This window comes from Mauremys mutica, chromosome 3, assembly GCF_020497125.1.
Source record: "Mauremys mutica isolate MM-2020 ecotype Southern chromosome 3, ASM2049712v1, whole genome shotgun sequence".
In the NCBI taxonomy this organism is placed as follows: Eukaryota; Metazoa; Chordata; order Testudines; family Geoemydidae; genus Mauremys; species Mauremys mutica.
This window is the reverse complement of record NC_059074.1, coordinates 24,004,250-24,023,956: the sequence shown is the minus strand read 5'-3', so window position 1 is coordinate 24,023,956 and position 19,707 is coordinate 24,004,250. Positions and strand designations below refer to the sequence as shown.

Genomic DNA, 19,707 nt, shown 5'->3' with positions numbered 1-19,707 from the left:
AGAAAAAAATTACTCTATAGTCTCTTGCTCTAGGCAAAGTCTCTAAGGCCTAACACCTCCACTAGTGTGTATCTTTTCTGCATTTACTGTTATAGCACAAAGAATTATTCAATATTAATATCTAAGACTAAACCTAAACCATTCTATTGTATATTCTTTGTATGGTTCAACTGGTTTTCTGCAAATATTTGGCTGTTTGGCTATTTAGCAAAGTGAATAATAAGATTTCAATTCTTTGCTGTTGAACAAAAGTATAACCTTGAAAACTTGAGATCTTTTCTTAAGGCAGTTCTGGAAAGATGACTTCATTCTTTATACAGGATTACACTATGGAAAATGTGTACAATTAAGCCCAGCTATTAAACGCTTGTAAACTAAGAACTTGAAACACACTTTACACCTACTTTGAGCTTTGTAACCTGCAATTGAAGTCTACAGAGACACATTATTCAATCTCAAAATCACCCACTATGGTACATTACCCAATCTCAGACTTGTCCCAGACAATACCTTTATATAACATCCACACAATGATGAGCCCATTTTGATCACTGGTTGTTAGCTTTTGATACTGTTCATTCCAGGTCACCACTTGCACAGAACCTGGAAAATTATATAAAATTCACTTTGTATACTAATCAGGAAATGGTCTAAGATCATAAAGATTATTACATTCTTTTTAAATTTTCATCCACACTTTTATGGAATCTCCTGGGTCTGCTGATTTTGATTCTGCTTTTTCAGCCACTCTTTTTTGTGACTGGCAATTAACGCTCTTCTTTCCATAGACCTCTACTGCATTGCCCCCACCTCTTCATCTATTTTACTCCCTTCAGTCACAGTCTCTCCAAATGCAACCTTAGATATTACTTCTATGAGAATAAAGCCCAAATCTGTATCCTTTCTGGTTTCTGTTCTCTTCTCTGTTTCTGTATGCCTTACCCTCATCAACTCCTGGGTCATAATAGCTTTCTTCAGGTCAACAGATCTAATAATTGGCATTCTATTAGGGGGAGATTTTCAAAGATATAAGTGGCAGTTAAGGGCCTAATTGCCATTTGTGCCTTTGAAAATCTCCCTCCTTATTACAAAGAATATCCTGTACACCACTACTCCATTGATACACAAATCTCACAATTGCTCCTACTCTCAGAAATGTAGGTGCTTGATTGACCTCAAATACCAAACATCCAACAGGCCTCACTTCCAAATATTCACAATGAGCAAAAGACTGTTCTCCGATGTTATCTTAATAACCTAAAACAGCCTCTCTTTCTCTTAAGCGTACCTAGTAGACCCCCATGACTCTCTTCAAATTCCACCTTTCATGGTCCATGACCCTTTCTAATGGAACAATTCAAAGAGTACTCTCTTATGCTTCCAATTTCCTTATGCTCATTCACTTGGCACTGAAATTTTGCCATTCTACCCTTCTTCACTCCTGTCCTACAACAACTACAAACTCTATTTGTATTGTACGTAAACTGAAAATTGCCATGGCAGGTGATAGCCCATTTAAATACTTATTTCCTTGGATTAATTAGTAATAGTAGACGGCCATGCCATTACATTACTGATATTTATATTGGTAATTTCTATTCCTGTCATATAATAGGAAATGGCATAACAATAAAATTTTATCAATTTTATAACAGACTATTAACAGCTTGCATTTTTACTCCAAACTTTAGATTTTTAAGTATTAAACAGAAGATGACAGAGTAGCATAATGTAACTCTTACCACTGTGACCTTCAAGGGTCTGATTCATTGACAGATTGCTAGGAGCTGCAAGTCCCTTTAATTTGGCTTCATCTAAACAAAAATAAAATAAAATAATAAAAACTGTTTGTAATAAATGAAATACATCGACCAATACATCTGGAATCAGATCTTGCAATCCTAACTCATGTGGTCAATCCCACTGACTTCAATAAAACTACTCTCAGAAGAAAGTATTGCAAGATGTGGACCATTCTCTATTTTCATCTCACTGTTTGTTAGCTGCATCTACGCTCGCCCCAACTGCTTCCCAATCTCAGACTCTCATCAGAATCCAGAGGCTTGAAGAGAAACCAAAGCCAACTCCCTTTGTTTATTTTCCATTTGAAAAAACACAAGAACTTGAAAAATCCTTATTATTTCCTTTTCCTAAAATTTACTTATCTTAGTTTGTAAAATGCACTTAGCCTGCTCTTTAGGCTCCACTGTATAACAGAAGAATGATTAACAATAATCAGAGCAACATAAATTGCATACATGACTTACAAATATATATGCATAACCTTTACCCCTCAAGCTACAGTTCATATTTAAATAGCAACATGCTGGATTCAGTTTAAAAAGAGTGAGCTACTTGGATTGAGTTCATATCTGAGAGAAATCTACCTAACAGTTTGATGATTCATTTCAAAATAAATGTACTAGTCAGATCATTATGTATTTGTTAAGCACCAACCATGTGCTCAGAACTGCACTGGTACATAACATAAATATGCATAGGGTAGGATTTTTAAAAGTACCTAAGTGGATTAGGAGCAAAATCTCATTGACAAGGGTTGGGACTTAGCATTTAACAAATACATAAAAAATTGACTAACATATTTATTTTAAAATTAACTCTCAAACTGTTTAACAGATTTCTCTCACATTACTTAGGCCTGGACAGTGGTGCTGGAACAAATTTTTATAGTGGGGCTGCTGAAGCAAATTGTAAATGCTGTATATAATGGAAACTACCTCAAGAAAGTTCATGGCATTCAGGGGAGGTCCCGGATTACTGGAAAGAGGCTAATGTAGTGCCCATCTTTAAAAAAGGGAAGGAGAAGGATCCAGAGAACTACAGCCAGTCAGCCTCACCTCAGTCCTTGGAAAAATCATGGAACAGGTCCTCAAGGAATCAATTCTGAAGCACTTCGAGGAGAGGAAAGTGATCAGGAACAGTCAGCATGGATTCACCAAGGGCAAGTCATGCCTGACTAACCTAACTGCCTTCTATGATGAGATAACTGGCTTGTAGAAGAGGGGAAAGCAATGGACGTGTTATTCCTTGACTTTAGCAAAGCTTTTGATATGGTCTCTCACAGTATTCTTGCCAGAAAGTTAAAGGAGTATTGGCTGGATGAATGGACTATAAGGTGGATAGAAAGCTGGCTAAATCGTCGGGCTCAGTGGGTAGTGATGAATGGCTCCATGTCTAGTTGGTAGCCAGTATCAAGCGGAGTGCCCCAAGGGTCGGTCCTGGGCCGGTTTTGTTCAATATCGTCATTAACGATCTGGAGGATGGTGTGGATTGTACCCTCAATCCAAGTTTGCAGATGACACTAAACTGGGAGGAGTGGTAGATATGCTGGAAGGTAGGTACAGGATACAGAGGGAACTAGACAACTTAGAGAATTTGGCCAAAAGAAATCTGATGAGGTTCAACAAGGACAAATGCAGAGTCCTGCACTTAGGATGGAAGAATCCCGTGCACTGCTACAGACTAGGGACCAAGGGGCTAGGCAGCAGTTCTGCAGAAAAGGACCTAGGAGTTACAGTGGACGAGAAGCTGGATATGAGTCAACAATGTGCCCTTGTTGCCAAGAAGGCTAATGGCATTTTGGGCTGTATAAGTAGGAGCATTGCCAGCAGATCAACGGACATGATCATTCCCCTCTATTCGGCATTGGTGAGGCCTCATCTGGAGTAATGTGTCTAGTTTTGGGCCCCACACTACAAGAAGGATGTGGAAAAATTGGAAAGAGTCCAATTATGATTAGGGGGCTGGAGCACATAACTTATGAGGAGAGGTTGAGTGAACTGGGATTGTTTAGTTTGCAGAAGAGAAGAATGAGGGGGGATTTGATTGCTGTTTTCAACTATCTGAAAGGGGGTTCCAAAGAGGATGGATCTAGACTGTTTTCAGTGGTACCAGATGACAGAACGAGGAGTAATGGTCTCAGGTTGCAGTGGGGGAGGCTTAGGTTGGATAATAGGAAAAACGTTTTCACTAGGAGGGTGGTGAAGAACTGGAATGGGTTACCTAGGGAGGTGGTGGAATCTCCTTCCTTAGAGGTTTTTAAGGTCAGGCTTGACAAAGCCCTGGCTGGGATGATTTAGTAGCGGATTGGTCCTGCTTTGAGCAGGGGGTTGGACTAGATGACCGCCTGAGGTCCCTTCCAACCCTCATATTCTATGAAGTCAGAGGGTCTGTAGCACCACCGTCACCCTTAGTTCCAGCATTGATGGGCCTGGATCCACAAAGGGGCTTAGACATTGCAAGGCTGAGCATCCCAATGCCTAACTTTTAGGGGCCTACAAAAATCACTGGAACAACAATGGGATCCAAAGCCTCAGTTAGGTGCCTAGAATCCCTATAAAATGCATGGATAGAGACAGGTGCCTTAGAATACAATCCACAAAAGCCAGCACACTGGGGAGGGGGGGGGACAGCTAAATTAGTCAATCATCATCATCATGATGTTCCCATTATGCCTCTGGCATTTAGGGCAGCAACAAAGCTCATCCACTCTTGTGTGTTTTTGGCAAGTCTTTCAATGGTTCCCCAGCTGTGCCCCAGGTTTTTCAGCTCGGCCTCCCCAGCTCTTTGCCATGTTGTTTTCGGATGGCCTCATTTTCGCTTGCCTTCAGGCGTCCAACTTATTGCTCCTCTGGTAATGGAATCAGTTTCCATCCGAAGCACATGGCCAATCCATCTCCAAGGCCTCCTGGCAATGATAGTGCTCATATCTTCTTGGCTGCACTGTGTCAATAGATCTTGGTTTGACACTGTTCTGGGCCAAAAGATATGGAGGATTTTTCTGAGGCAGGCTGTATGGAATGAAGACAGTTTGGACATGTCATACTTTCTCATTCCCCAGCATTCTGCCCTATGAAGTAATGTTGAAAGTACGCAGCTCTGATAAATCTTGAGTTTGTTTTTGGTGTTGTATTTTGATGATTTCCAGGCTGTATTTAAGCTCCTGAAGGCATTCCTGGCTTTATTGATTTTGTTCCACAGTCCTGGCTGATGGTGCGGCCCAAGTATGTGAATGTTTCTACATTGGTGAGAATATATCCTCTATCTGTACTGGTGATGGTGAGACAATATTAAAGGTCATGATATATGTCTTATTGCTGCTGATTTTCAGTCAAATTTGCTGGCTGAATGTATTGAGTCGAGTTGTTTTTTCTTGTACATGGTGTTGGGTATGTGATAGAAGAGCAAAATCATCTGCAAAGTCCAGGTCTTCAAGGGATGAGAAGGGTGTCCATTTAATGCCTCTTGGCATGTCTTCTGTTATAAGCTGCATTACCCAGTTGATGGCAATGTTGAAGAGGATTGTAGATGTGACATACCCCTGACATACTCCTGTTTTGACTTCAAAACTGAGCTCACTGTGATCAACACTGCATGTAAAGTTGAAATAAAAGCTTTTGATGATGTTGATTATATGGAGAGGGATTCTATATGCTCGCAGAATGCACCATAGGCTGGTCCTGTGAATGCTATCAAAAGCCTTCTCAAAATCTATGAAGTTTATGTAGAGTTGCCGTTGCCATTCTAAGCAATGTTCTATTATGTTTCGTAGCCTTTCCGAAAAATGGCTTGCTCTTTTCTGAGAACACTATCAACTGCCTCTGATATATGCTGGACTATGATCTTACACAATACTTTGCTTGGCACAAATAAAAGTGTGATACCACACCAGTTATTACAATCACTGAGGATTCCTTTCTTTGATATCTTCACTATAACCCCATTGGTCCACTCATCTGTCACTTTTTCCCTTTCCCAGATTGATGTAAATAGAGGGGCCAGTTAGATGCTGCTAATTGGGTGTAATCCAATCCTTTCTTCTCTTCTGCCTGTAGCCTAGACAGATTTCACTGCTCTGTTTATAAATTGCTGTTACTTTGTCCCACTTCTTGGTGATCTCCTCATCTGCATTCCCCTCCTCTTCGTCAAGGTCTGCAAGTGCCTGAAATCTGATCTTTAACTGCAGAATAAAGGCTTTCTGTATTTCAGGGGAGTTTAGCTTGTCAATGTCATGACGTCTATGTCCCTTGTTTGGTGGACCCACACTTAGCTTGATGGAGGCTGTCACAAGGTGGTGGTCGCTGGCAACATCTGCACCCCTTCTCACTTTCACATCAGTCAGTGAGCATCACCATTTGCCATTGATCATCATATGGTCAAGCTGGTTCTTCTCTCTGCCATTTGGAGAACACGATATCAGCTTGTGAATTTCACAATGTTGAAATAGGGTTCAACCAATGACTAGGTCATTCATATTGCAGAAATCAACAAGCTCTCTCCATTTTCATTGATGGTGCCACACCCACATCTTCCCATTGCTCTGTCGTTGTTTGTGTTGTCCTTACCGACCTTGGCATTCAGGTCTCCCATGATGATAGTTAGGTCGTGGCGTGGTACTCTCTCTAACTCCTCCTGAAATGTAAGGTAGAATTTGTCCTTGACTTCTTCGTCGCTGACAGTTGTCACAGTGCAGCACTGAATCAGGGTGATATTATTGTGTTTCCCTTTCAGTCTGGCTCTCATAAGTCTGCTGCTAATGGACTTCCATTCAAGCAGGGAATGCTCCACTCCCTTCAAAAGGATGTTGTTCATCATCCCGTCCAGAATACAGCAAAATTTCTCCTGAGGCTGTTAATCTTCCTGATCCCATCCATCTGATCTCGCTGACACCCAGGATGTGTAAGCTGTAGTGTCTCATCTCTGCTGTGATCTGAGCTAGCTTCCCTGTTTCGTACATTATTCGTATGTTCCAAAAACCAAGTTTGGTTTTTGTCTTGGTGTTGAGCACTTCAGCCTTCGTGCGAGTGGCTTCCTTTCGGCTTTCACCACTGGCAGTCATACAGGTCATTGACTCCTGAAAACCATCACACAGAGTAATGGTCGATCTCTCCATTGCTGTTTCCGTAACATATTTTGTTTTTTACAGGACACGGTTGTTAGCCCTGTGCCTAACCCCCAACCTGGAGAACCAGGGTGTCTGTTTTGTCAGGCCCCTCCCCCACGGACCAATCCAGCATAGTTGAACCTACCAGGAGCAAAAAGCCCCCGCAGACACAGACTCTGGGGATTGTTGGAGCATGCAAGCTGTCCCGCCACAACAAGGCATGGACACCAGAGGACAGAAGCTAGTCAATGGGAGATGCCAATGAGAGGGGTGAGTTCCAAGCCCCATCCCTCTTTTGGATGTTGGTGCCTCAATCAGAGCTGAAGGAGGCACTTGTGATTCGTGACTGGGAAACTCACTCCTAGAATCAGATAGTTTAGGCACCTAAGTCACTTCTTGCAAGACAGAGTTAAGCAGGCATTAAAATCCACACAAAACAGACGGTGGCAGGGGCGAGAGGAGAGCCTCCTTTACAACCGTTAGCCCTAACCACTGGACTATATAGAGTGGTTGTCATCCTCTCTGGCCTAATTAATAGTTAATTATTCAATTATTTAATTAAAGTGGAACAACTTCAACTGGAGAGAGACCCACAACAGAATATCCCATAGTCCAGTGACTAGGGCACTCATCTGAGAGGTAAGAGATCCTTGTTCAAATCTCTTCTCATCAGAGGGGTGAATTGAACTGGGGATTTCCTATATCTTGGGGAAATACAGTAACCACTGGGCTAAAGTTTATAAGGGAAGGACACCTCCCTACTGACTGCTTTGCACAGCTAGGGAGCCTCTGAGTATACTTATGGGATCAGGCCCGATAGACACTCCTCCACCTATCTTCCCCCAGTTAATAGATCATACTGGGGTCTAGGTGGGACATAGGGTGCAAACACCAAGAGTGAGGGTGCAGTGCCCATACTCTGAGGCTGAAACGTGAGGCTTGTCTTCACTACCGGGATAAGTCAACCTAAGTTACACTACTCTAGCTACATGAATAATGTAGCTGGAGTCGACATAGCTTAGGTCAACTTATCCCGGTGTCTTCACTGCACTGCATCAACAGGAGGCGCTCTCCGGTCAACTTCCCTTACTCTTCTCGTCATTGATTTAGCAGGTCTTCACTAGATCCACTAAATCGACCCCTGCTGCATCCATTGCAGCAGCGTTGATCTCCCTGTAGTGAAGACCAGTCCTTAGGTGCCTAGGGAACTTTTACAGGAGATATTTAGGTGCGAAGTGAGGTTATCCCTACAAGTGATAGCCGAGTGGAGGTTTGGTGGATCACAGTGATGCCTAAAAATGGGACTTAGGCACCTAATTATCTTTATGGATCTGGGGCTTAAGTATTTTTAAAAATTCCACCCACAGTCTCTGTTCCAAGGAATTTAGATCTAGATGACAGATACTGATCAGACAGAAATGCACTGAGATAGGCATATGATGGAAATAAATTTGATTGCAGTTTTTAAAAGTATGATTTTAAGCGACAATGACATTAATAGGACTGTAAAAATGGTATCCTTCTATTCTATAAATTTGATGTGTGTGTGTGTGTGTGTGTATGTTTTCAGAGTGTTTATGGAAACCCACACTTAGGGCTGTCAATTAATCGCAGTTAACTCACACTATTAACTCAAAAAAATTAATCACGATTAATTGTAGTTTTAATTGAACTGTTAAACAATAATAGAAAATCAACTGAAATGTATTAAAGATTTGTGGATTTTTTCTATATTTTCAAATATATTGATTTCTATTACAACACAGAATACAAAGTGTTCAGTGCTCACTTTATATTTTTATTACAAATATTTGCACCATAAAAATGATAAACAAAGGAAACAGGTTTTCTCAGTTCACCTCGTACAAGTACTGTAGTGCAATCTCTTCATCATGAAACTGCAACTTACAAATACAGATTTTTTTTTGTTACATAACTACACTCAAAAACAAGACAGTGTAAAAATGTAGTCAACAAGTCCACTCAGTTCTACTTTTTTTTTCAGACAATTGCTAAGACAAACAAGTTTGTTTACATTTACAGGAGATACTGCTGCCCACTTCTTATTTACAATCTCACCTGAAAGTTAGAACAGGAGTTCACATAGCACTTTTTTAGCTGTCGTTGCAAGGTATTTATGTGCCAGATATGCTAAACATTCATATGTCCCTTCATGCTTCAAACACCATTCCAGAGGATATGCTTCCATGCTGATGATGCTCATTTAAAAAATAACATGTTAATTAAATTTGTGACTGAACTCCTTGGGGGAGAATTGTATGTCTCCTGCTCTGTGTTTTACCCACATTCCGCCATATATTTCATGTTATAGCAGACTCGGATGATGATCCAGCACGTTTGTTTTAAGAACACTGTCACTACAGATTTGACAAAATGAAAAGAAGGTACCAATGTGAAATTTCTAAAGATAGCTACAGCACTCAACCCAAGATTAAAGAATCTGAAGTGCCTTCCAAAAGTCTGAGAGGAACAAGGTGTGGAGCATGCTTTCAGAAGTCTTAAAAGAGCAACACTCTGATGTGGAAACATGAACCACCAAAAAAGAAAATCAACCTTCTGCTGGCGGCATCTAACTCAGATGATGAAAATTACTCCTGGGGGAATTCTGCACTACTGCGCACGTGCATAACTGATGACCCATGCGTATTTTAAAATTTTTGCACAGAAAAAACCTTTTGCCCACCAGACTGCGATGTGGCGCAAGAACAGCAGCAGCTCCCAGACAGCCAGGGGAAAGAAAGAGCCTGCCTTTGCTGCATCTGTCAGGTCAGGTCAGGACACGGGCTATGGGGAGAAAGACAGCATGGGGTGCTGGGGTGGATCAGACACGAGATCATAAGGGGTAGTTGGGGAGGACAGACTGGAGCAGCAGCTGAATGGGAGTGGAGGCACAGGGCCATGGGGGGAAAAGAGGTGCAGTGCCACATAGTGATGGGGGAGGGGTGCAGCGCTACATAGGGACAGGGGAGTGGCTAGGTGGGGCATAGAGGCACATGGAGACAGGGAGAGGAGATACAGGGACAGAGACAGGGGTATGCTTGGTGGGGGCACTGAGACACATGAAGATGGGAGAGGAGGTATAGAGCTGCATGGGAACAGGAGGAGGGGTGCAGGGCCACATGGGGGTGAGGGGAGTGGGTGTCTGAATGGGAGTGGGGGGGGACATATGGACAGGGGGTGCAAGGACACAAGGGGGTGCTAGAACACACGGTGATATGGGCAGATGTGCCTGACTAAATGGGAGAGGCTAGGGTCAGCCAGGGTCTGCATAGGGGAAGCTCCCTAACAATCCCTCCCTCCCCCTCTCCAAAAATCTGTTCCATACTTTTCGCACCCATACCCAAAAACCTTCCAAGTTCACACCTAGGCTCCTTCTCAGCAATCTACTTCCCTCTCCCTGAGCTCCTCCTGCTTCTGAGGGGTGTGGGAAATACAGTTCTGTATCGTAGTTTAAATGAATTATTACTCAAAGAGTTCTGTATTAATATGCCTAGTAAGGAATCTATTTGTCAAAAAACATTTCCTGATTCTTTTTTCTTGTCTGTATTCTTACAGACATACTTGCTGACAGGTATTTTGAAATAAATGACTACAAATAACTGAAACTGGTGTGATTATATTGTGTTATTTTGACAAAATATGCAGAATTTTAAAATATTGTGCACAGAATTTTTATTTTTTTGGCGCAGAAATCCCCCAGGAGTAGAACATCTGTCGTTCTGCACTGCTTTAGATTGTTATTTAGCAGAATCCATCATCAGCATGGACACGTCCTCTGGAATGGTGGTTGAAGCATGAAGGGACATATGAATCTTTAGCACATCTGGCATGTAAATATCTTGCAACACTAGCTACAACAGTGCCATGCGAACGCCTGTTCTCACTTTCAGGTGACATTGTAAACAAGAAGCAAGCAACATTATCTCCTGCAAATGTAAACAAACTTGTTCGTCTGAGCAATTGGCTGAACAAAAAGTAGGACTGAGTGAATTTATAGGCTCTAAAGTTTTATATTGTTTTATTTTTGAGTGCAGGCATTATTGTTTTTTACATAATTCTACATTTGTAAGTTCAACTGTCATGATAAAGAGATTGCACTACAGTAATTGTATTAGATGAACTGAAATATTATTTCTTTTGTTTCTTTTTTACAGTGCAAATATTTGTAATAAAAAATAAATATAAAGGGAACACTGTACACTTTAAAAACATAAGAATGGCCATACGGGGTCAGACCAAAGGCCATCTAACCCAGTATCCTGTCTTCCGACAGTGACCAATGCCAGGTGCCCCAGAGAGAATGAACAGAACAGGTAATCATCAAGTGATCCATGCCCTATCTCCCATTCCCAGCTTCTAGCAAACAGGCTAAGGACACCATCCTTGCCCATCCTGGCTAATAGCCATTGATGGACCTATCCTCCATGAATTTATCTAGCTCTTTTTTGAACCCTGTTATAGTGTTGGCCTTTGTATTCTGTGCTGTAATTGAACTCAATATATTTGAAAATGTAGAAAACACCCAAAAATATTTAAATAATTGGTATTCTATTATTGTTTAATAATGGAATTAATCACAATTAATTTTTAATCGCTTGACAGCCCTACCCACAATATCATATTTCAAAGTCACTTTCAAAGAACACCACTTTAAGTGTTCAGAGACCTGGTGGATTTTGCTCCAAAATTTCCTTTACCTGTCTGTGTTTCTAATTTTAAAACTTTCAACAATCCATCTTCTCCACCACATGCTATGAAACCTTGGTCCTTGTTCCAAGATATACATCTTAGCCGAACATTACCAGGAATTGCAATCTGTAAGACAAAATATTTTTCATTTGAATTGATTAATAACAACAATGTCTTATTTTGAAAACACCCCAACCACAAACACTAAGCAAATACACTTGGGATACTATGCATCATAATATAAATTGCTCCAGCAACTTATCAGAATTGTAAGCACATTACTACAATTAAAAGTTGATAGAATCAGTAAAGGCCATTCACGTAAAATTATACAAAGATAAACAAACCAAGGGAATCAAATATAGGGGAGGGGAAGTGTAACAGTAATAATCAATAAAAATAGGACATTTCTTAAAAACATCTAACATAGGGGTCCACTTATTTATCTTTCACATCAACTGCTCCGATTGTGAGGGAAGGTGCCAAACACGGAAAGAAATGGATAAGGACACTGGGGATTTGCTCATGTTGGACTTACAGGGATCTCTCTAGGGTGCCTAAGAAAGGCAATTTCAGAGCTCCAGTCCCTACATCTCTTCAGTGCTCAGGGCCAGGCCCTAGCTCTAGACTGCAGGCTTGATGCAGAAACTACTGAGGGAAGGTCTCTGCCTTATGTCAGCCTGGAGGCCAGACTAGGCCAGTCTCATGGCCCTCCTTAAAATCAGTACGAATCTGCACAGCTAAACTATGACTTGTAATTTGGTAGAAGTCGTGTAAAAAACTAAAAATGACTGAAAATTTAAACCCTGGACAATAACAGACCACAAATCTCGGTGACGATTGAGTCCGGAGGTTGTTGGACTTTGGGGATTTTTTTTAGTCAAAGGAATAAAAAATTTTAAAAATCACAAAAAAATATGTTTAAAGTAGAGAGCGAGTGAGAGAATGAATAATTATATATACTCTCTATATAAATAAAATTATATATAATTAATTATTCATTCCATAGCAAGAGGCACCATCTTTATTCAGAATTCTAAGGTTAGGAAAGTTCAGTTAGTTATCAGAGTAGCAGCCGTGTTAGTCTGTATCCGCAAAAAGAACAGGAGTACTTGTGGCACCTTAAAGACTAACAAATTTATTTAGTGAGCTGCAGCTCACGAAAGCTCATGCTAAAATAAATTTGTTAGTCTTTAAGGTGCCACAAGTACTCCTGTTCTTTTTTCAGTTAGTTACATTCTCTGGTTGAACATGCTGAAATGCTCAATTTTAAATAAAACCAAGTGTTGTTATTTCTTATATTGTAATATTGGTATGTCTGGTGGTTAGAAAACAATAATGTAAGCATCTGTATGTTAAAAGGAAATATTAGTAACTTGTTATAAGTGTATACTAAATACACTGCTGTGCACAATTTCAATTTATCTGACTACAAGGGCATACGTCTGATCCTATAAATCTAGGGCAGGGTCGGCAAGCTCTGGCACGCACCTCACCTTTGGCACACGAGCAGATTTTGCCTGGCACGCAGCTGCCAGCCGGGGTCCCCCCCAGCCACCGGCCTCGCTCAGCCTGGCACCGCTGCTCGACAGGGTCAGCAGTGAGGGGAGGCTGCGGGGAAGAGGCTCCCCCTCCCCCGCTCCGCACCCCGGGCGGCGGGCAGGTCAGGAGCTTTAGCCGCACTCTGCGGCTGGGGGCCCGGAGGGAAGAGACCGGAGCCAGGGCAGCGCTAGAGCCGGATCAGATCCCAGCTCTCCCGGCCCGCTGCTGCTTTTGGGCGGGGGCGGCAGCACTGGGGAGAGGCCCCCGCCCGCGGGTAGCGGAGAGGGCCCGGCATCTCGGCGGAGGCTCCCGCTAGGCCTGTGACCCCGGCCGCAGGACGGGCTCGGTGCTGGCGACGCGGGGCTCTGCCCCCCCCCCCCCGGGGTCACTCACCTTTTTGCTCAGGTAGATGAACATCCTGCGGAGCCCAGGGGCGGGGAAATGGGGGCAGGGGGAGCCCGGGGGGGTGGAGGCTCGGCCCGGGTGTGACTGGAAGGGGAGCGTGTTACCGCTGCCTCCCTAGCAACCCGGCTTCCCTGGCAACCGCCGCCGGAGCCCGCCCCGGAAGGAAACACATTCACTTCCGGGGCGGTGGGGCGACGTCTAAGTTCTGCCCCATGGTTGCGTCCCTCCCGGCCAGCCTGACTCCCCTCCCCCCACCCGTGCGGTGCGCGGGGACCGGGCTTCTCCAGCCCCGTCGCGTCCCGGTTTGTGGCCGGGGCCGCCCAGAGCAGCCGGCGAGGGACGCGCCCTTGGGAGCTGCTGGCCCTGACCGCGGCCCCTTGAGGGCGGTGGGATGTGGGGGGCGCCTCCCTCCCCAGGGCTGCGCTGAGCTGGCTCCGACTCAGGCCCCTTCCGCTCACACACCCCTCGGTGTGTCTGGGGACAGCCGGCCCTCGGGACCCAGCTGCGGGGGTGGGTCAGGGTCTGGACTGGGTCCAAGCCCTGCCCGTTTGCAGTGTTGACGCAGGTCCCGCCGCGGACCTGAGTCAGAAGCGCGGTGTCGTGCAGCGTGGGCTTGTTAGCAGGGCTGTGAGAGCTGGGCCTGGCCTCTGGGAACCTGGGTTCACAACGCAGTGTGGAGCCTCTAGCCCAGCCTTGGATACACTAGGCCACAAGTCTGGGTCCCACAGACCCATGCTTAATGTGCAGCGTAGACAAACTTTAGGGAGGCCCCCACGGCTCTACGTTATCACTCCGCTGTTGTTCACATGATCAAGGTGATAGGAAGGCAGCTCCCATATGCTGCTAACACTGCACTCTCCACCTCATCCTTACCCAGGCTGTCCTTGGCCATGATCTCAAGCATTTTTGAACCTACCTAAGACTGAGGGCCAGGTTCCTAAATATCTTTATAAATCTAGCCTACAGGACAAGATTTTTAAAGGTATTTAAGCATAGGCACTGAAGCGCCCACAGAAAAAAATTAGTGGGTGCTTGGCCTTCACCAGCAGCCAGCTCCCCCCAGTGCCTCCTGTCCCTTGGCAGCCCCCACCAATCAGTGTCTCCCAGCTGCCATGGGGTGCAGGTTTTGTGGTGGGAAGGAGGCACAGAGGTGAGAAGGGGGAGCAGCAAGGACAGGGCACGCTTATGGGAGTGTGGAGAACTGGGTGGATGGGAGTGGGGTCCTGCAGAAAGGGGTGTAGAGGGGAGGTTGAGCACAACCAGAGGAATCCAGCACCTGTGTATTTAAGCATCTGAAGATGGAAATGGAAAGAGGTGCCTTGTGGGATTTTCAACAGTGTTTAATTCCATGGCTGGGAAGAAGCTATTATTTGTAATTTGGTAGAAGTCATGTGAAAAACTAAAAATGACTGAGAATTTAAACCCTGGACAATAACAGACCACAAATCTCAGTGAGGCTTGAGCCTGGAGATTGTTGGGCTTTTGGGATTTTTTTAAGTCAAAAGGAATACAAAAATTAAAAATCACAAAAAAATAGGTTTAAAGTAGAGAGAGAGAGAGAATGAATTATATATAATTTTATTTATATAGAGTAATTATTCATTCCCTAGCAAGAGGCACCATCTTTATTCAGAATTCTAAGGTTAGGAATGTTCAGTTAGTTACATTCTCTGGTTGAACATGCTGAAATGCTCAATTTTAAATAAAACTATGTTATTTCTTATATTGTAACATTGGTATATTTGGTGGTTAGAAAACAATGCCAACATGTTTTCCTTAAATGTAAGCATCTGTATGTTAAAAGGAAATATTAATATCTTAAGTGTATACTAATACATGTGAATACAAGGGCATACTTCTGATCCTGTAAATCTACAGCACGTGTAAATGGAGGCTACACAGGGATGTAAGCAAAGTTAAATATTAGATGTAAGATTCTGCACTGAGCAATAGTTTCACTTCATTGTACACCTGGGCCCATATCCACAAAAGGTACATAGATATCTAAACCTCATACTTAGGTGTCCAAGTCCCCATTTTGGCTCCATTGTGTTCCACAAAACTACTGCCAAACCTGGTAAGCACCTAAATTCACTTAGTGCCTACATTTTCAAGGTAAAATCTCCCTGGGCACTTAAGTTTCTGCCTCTGGTCATGTGCACTGCTGCCTCTCTATAGACATCTAGACACGTCTTGCCTAAACCCAGTGATTCACAAACCAGGGGAAGATAGGCACTTGTCTGCTCTAGCAGGGGTTCTCAGCCTGGAGGTCAGGACCCCTCAGGGGGTTGTGAGGTTATGGGGGGTCATGAGTGGTCAGCCTCCACCCCAAACCCTCCAGCTTTTATAATGGTGTTAAATATATAAAAATCAGTTTTTAATTTGTAATGGGGGAGGGGGATCACACTCAGGCTTGCTATGTGAAAGGGGTCACCAGTACAAGTTTGAGAACCACTGTGCTTGAGTCTTATGCCTGACCTGATTTGGTAGATGTGCTTAAAGGCCTAACCTACTGGCTCCCATTCATAATCTGACTACAGGAAGAGGAAGTACCTCTGCTTACCTTGACTTGCATGGGATGTGGGAGACCCAGGTTCAATTCCCCAGTTTCTGCCAGAGGAAGAGAAAGGATATGAACAAGGGGAGTAGGATAAATATGGAATTGGAGTTACCTACATTTAAGCTAAGAAAATAGATGTGTTGTAAAGAAAGGCCTCTTGAAAATAGTAAGTTATATGGCCAGAAGGAATGAAGGAGGGAGGATGTCTGGTTCAAAGAAAGATAAGGGAAAGGTTCTAAAAAGGCGGCTTCAGACTGATAGGGGTGACCACAGATGGTTTTAAATAAGACAAAGAATCTGTCTTAAAATGAGCCAGCATCTCATGCATCAGTGTTAAAGCCTAGGTGCAATGGAAAAGACTGTTGAGCACAAAGGAGGGGTGGAAAGGCCTTGGGGAGGAGGTTATAAATCTTATCTGGATTCAAGGTGAACTGTCTCAAATAGTTTTTTTAAGCTAAAAGTTAGTAATTGGCAGAGACATTGCCTGTTTGCTAAAGGGTATAAAAAGTCAACTCTTAAAGAGTTCGTTGCTAATACCTGACTGCCCACATTGGAGCTGACCAATATGAGTCTAAGCACCCCTGGGAATAGCCCTTTGTAAGGGTCTTGATCAAATGCTGTGTTACTGTTTGGATGCAGTAAATTGCTTATTATTTAGGCACATTTAGAGCAATTGTGAAAGTACCATTTGGGCTTGGGTTCAATAAAGGAAGTTATTGTTAAATTAGTGTTTGGTGGTTTCCCATATTATTAATTTCAAATATTAGAATTCAACAGGGGAACTCCCACCTCTCAGGAGGTTGCCCTAAGCACAGAGCTCTGGGTGCTCCCTCAATCTCCTGTTGAAGCTGTTCCAGTATGAACCAACTAAAGAGTGACGGAAGCATGGGCACTGGACTCAAGGTCTCCCACCTCCCAGGTGCATGCCCTTAACACTGGCTTACAGAGTCATTCTCTCCCCCTCTGTCTGGTCTAATGACTATTCCATGATGGATAAATACTTAAATAGTCATTGAGCCATATCAGACCATGAACAGCAGTGTAGTGTTATCACTATGGTTAATGTTTCAACAGCACTCCAATTATTGACTTTACATTTTTAGATATATTTTATTGCTGTAAAAAGTGGGGGGATCTTTAATTTCAAAACAAACTATTCCTTGAAGACAGGCATTTTAAAAATAATTTTACAGATTGTGCTCCTTGAGTCAAATTCATAAGTACTTCTTTTAAAATGGAATTTTTAAGTCCTTAGTCCATGTGTCTTATCCTGCAATCCTGACTCTCCCAATAATTCAGTCACATTGGGGCAATGTTTTAAATATGGCAATTAAACTGGTTTTCTATGTTGATATTTTAAGGATCCATGCTACAAATCAATACACTGCTAAATACAATGATTCATATCTTCCATGACTCCGAATCAAGGACAGTGTCTCACTGACTATAATAAAAATGAGCGTGGAAACATCTAGTCAGCAACATCAGTTCTTAATATAAATACTGTCTGAAACAGATGCAAGATAAAAAGCTTCTAGCAGTGTGCTGATCTTAATTTTACTTTTGGATACTGTAAACTTAGTCCATTAAATGGGACTGTATTAATGTCTATGGCATTCATTTTCACTCCACATAAAACCATGATGTAATTTTGTACATTATATATCCAATGCAAGATGGAGGGTTTTTTCCTCCTGTATTTACTTTTAAATAGGGAATAAAAAGTTACTGAAAAACCAGCACATACTGTACAGCTTATAGTACATACTGAAATACAGCTGATTTCTTTTAAAATATTCATATATAACATGGTCGCAGTGACCATAACCTAGCACCCCTGCATGGGACACTAGTTTTATTACTAAGACCAATGCATTCCTGGGGATCTTTGACATGTGGTCAATAATGCTAAAGCAACTGTTGTGTCATAAAACATACAAATTAAAACTAGCTAAGCACAATAAAAAACAATTGCTTTTAAGTGACAGTTCCAGTACAAGCTCCCATTTGTACTGATACACTTGCAACTTCTTGGACACATCTAGTGGCTAATTAAGGACAACAGTTAGCAGCTAGAGTTCTATCAAGCTCAATTTACACACTTTCTCAACTGCAGTTTTCAAACAAAATCCTTTCTAGACCAGATGGAAAAAAGGTTTGAAGAACAGCAGCAGCATATCTGAAGATCTCAAAGCAACTTTACAAACAATTAAGGTCTGCAACACCTCTGAGGTACCCAGTTTACCTCTGCACCTGCTTCTCTTAACAGAGGTAGAGTCTGGTCCTGTGAAGTGCTGAGTTGAGTGCTTGACTTCAATGGACGCTACATGTGCTGATCATCAGTACACAGTCAGGTCTATTTTAACAGGAAGTTAAAGGTGCAAGCTGTATATCTACTAGTAACCCTGAAAAAAAAAATTAGCTATTTGCAATAAATCTTATTCATAAGCTGAAGCCATGTTCTTTTGTACAATATTACCTCACAGACAGATATTGTCTGGTTTCTGAAGGACCTACTACTTGGGGTGAAGCTGTTGATTTAGTGATCTTAGCCTTATAAATTGAAATATCTAGATTCCCTGGAACCCCTCGTTCAAATCCCAGTACTGCATCCTGCTAAAATAGATAAATTGAGTCCCATGCACTTTCCTAGGTTGGGGAGTGATTTCAGATTAGACCTTACAAAAAGCAGTTGTGAATTTTGTTGAAGAACTGTGGATGTCCACGGTAAGTGTTTTCCTTTGGGTTCCATTCCAGAAACTTTGGTTAACAGAAAGCCTGGTTTATCCTTATTAGTTAACATACAAGCCTTAGATTTGTTGCTTTTGCTCTCCTGCCTGCTCCTCTGATTGATCCAAAAAACAGATTGAGGATGTTTATCCAAGTAAAATGTTTCTTGCTATATCCCAGAACTGGACCCTTCACTTCTCTCCTCACAATTATTAAATGGTTATATATAAAGAGCTATTAAACAAAAGAAAAATATTTCCATCAGAAATCATTTGATACACCTTTTCCCTTTGGAGAAGGTGATGGGGTAAGTGAATTGAAACAAAGTTGTTCATTGGTTAGACTGGGGGATATTTACGGTCACAATATCCAGAGGGGCACAGAAATATAATTAGGAAAAAATAGGTGTCCTGTAACTGCTACTAACTTGGCAGAGTTGGGACAGATGCAAGATGTTGATATGAGGGCTCAAAACTGGACATTTGCTGGCATGCTTGCTGTATCAGTTCCAATATAAACTTGGAACATGACAGTATCCTCAGTACCACTAGTTTTCCTTTTGGGAGTTTGTGTACATGACTAGTTAGGTCCTACCCAGGCCATTATAACCAAGAGGACTGGGTGCAATTAAAACATCTAGCCATACTTGGGGAAGCACAGGTATAAATTAGGAGGAACGGGAGGCAATGAGCGCCAAGCTGGAGGCAAAGGCAAAGTTGTGCAATCTTGGATATGACCGAGCATCTCAAACTTTATCCTTCTCAGAGAAGGAGAGGGTAGGGGAAGAAGAGCGAGACCATGAACTCAAAGTGGACGGGAGGAATTTAAGCGAGGGCAGCACAGGAAGAATATCCCC

General features: G+C 42.6%; 1 protein-coding gene across 2 annotated transcripts in view; it reads right to left on the bottom strand.

Moving 5' to 3' along the window:
• WDR35 (WD repeat domain 35) overlaps nucleotides 1–13,731 on the bottom strand; it is an 84,476-nt gene extending 70,745 nt beyond the window's left edge. Inside the window, exons 1-4 of one of the 2 annotated variants that reach the window (XM_045011263.1) lie at nucleotides 13,550–13,731; nucleotides 11,623–11,740; nucleotides 1,743–1,814; nucleotides 511–603 (exon numbers count right to left, since the gene is read on the bottom strand). In XM_045011263.1, the coding sequence (XP_044867198.1) occupies nucleotides 511–603; nucleotides 1,743–1,814; nucleotides 11,623–11,740; nucleotides 13,550–13,573 (307 nt within the window). In that variant the 5' untranslated portion in view covers nucleotides 13,574–13,731. The remainder of the gene's footprint in view (nucleotides 1–510; nucleotides 604–1,742; nucleotides 1,815–11,622; nucleotides 11,741–13,549) is intronic. The other variant, XM_045011264.1, reaches the window with a different exon arrangement.
• Nucleotides 13,732–19,707: the final 5,976 nt, after the last annotated feature.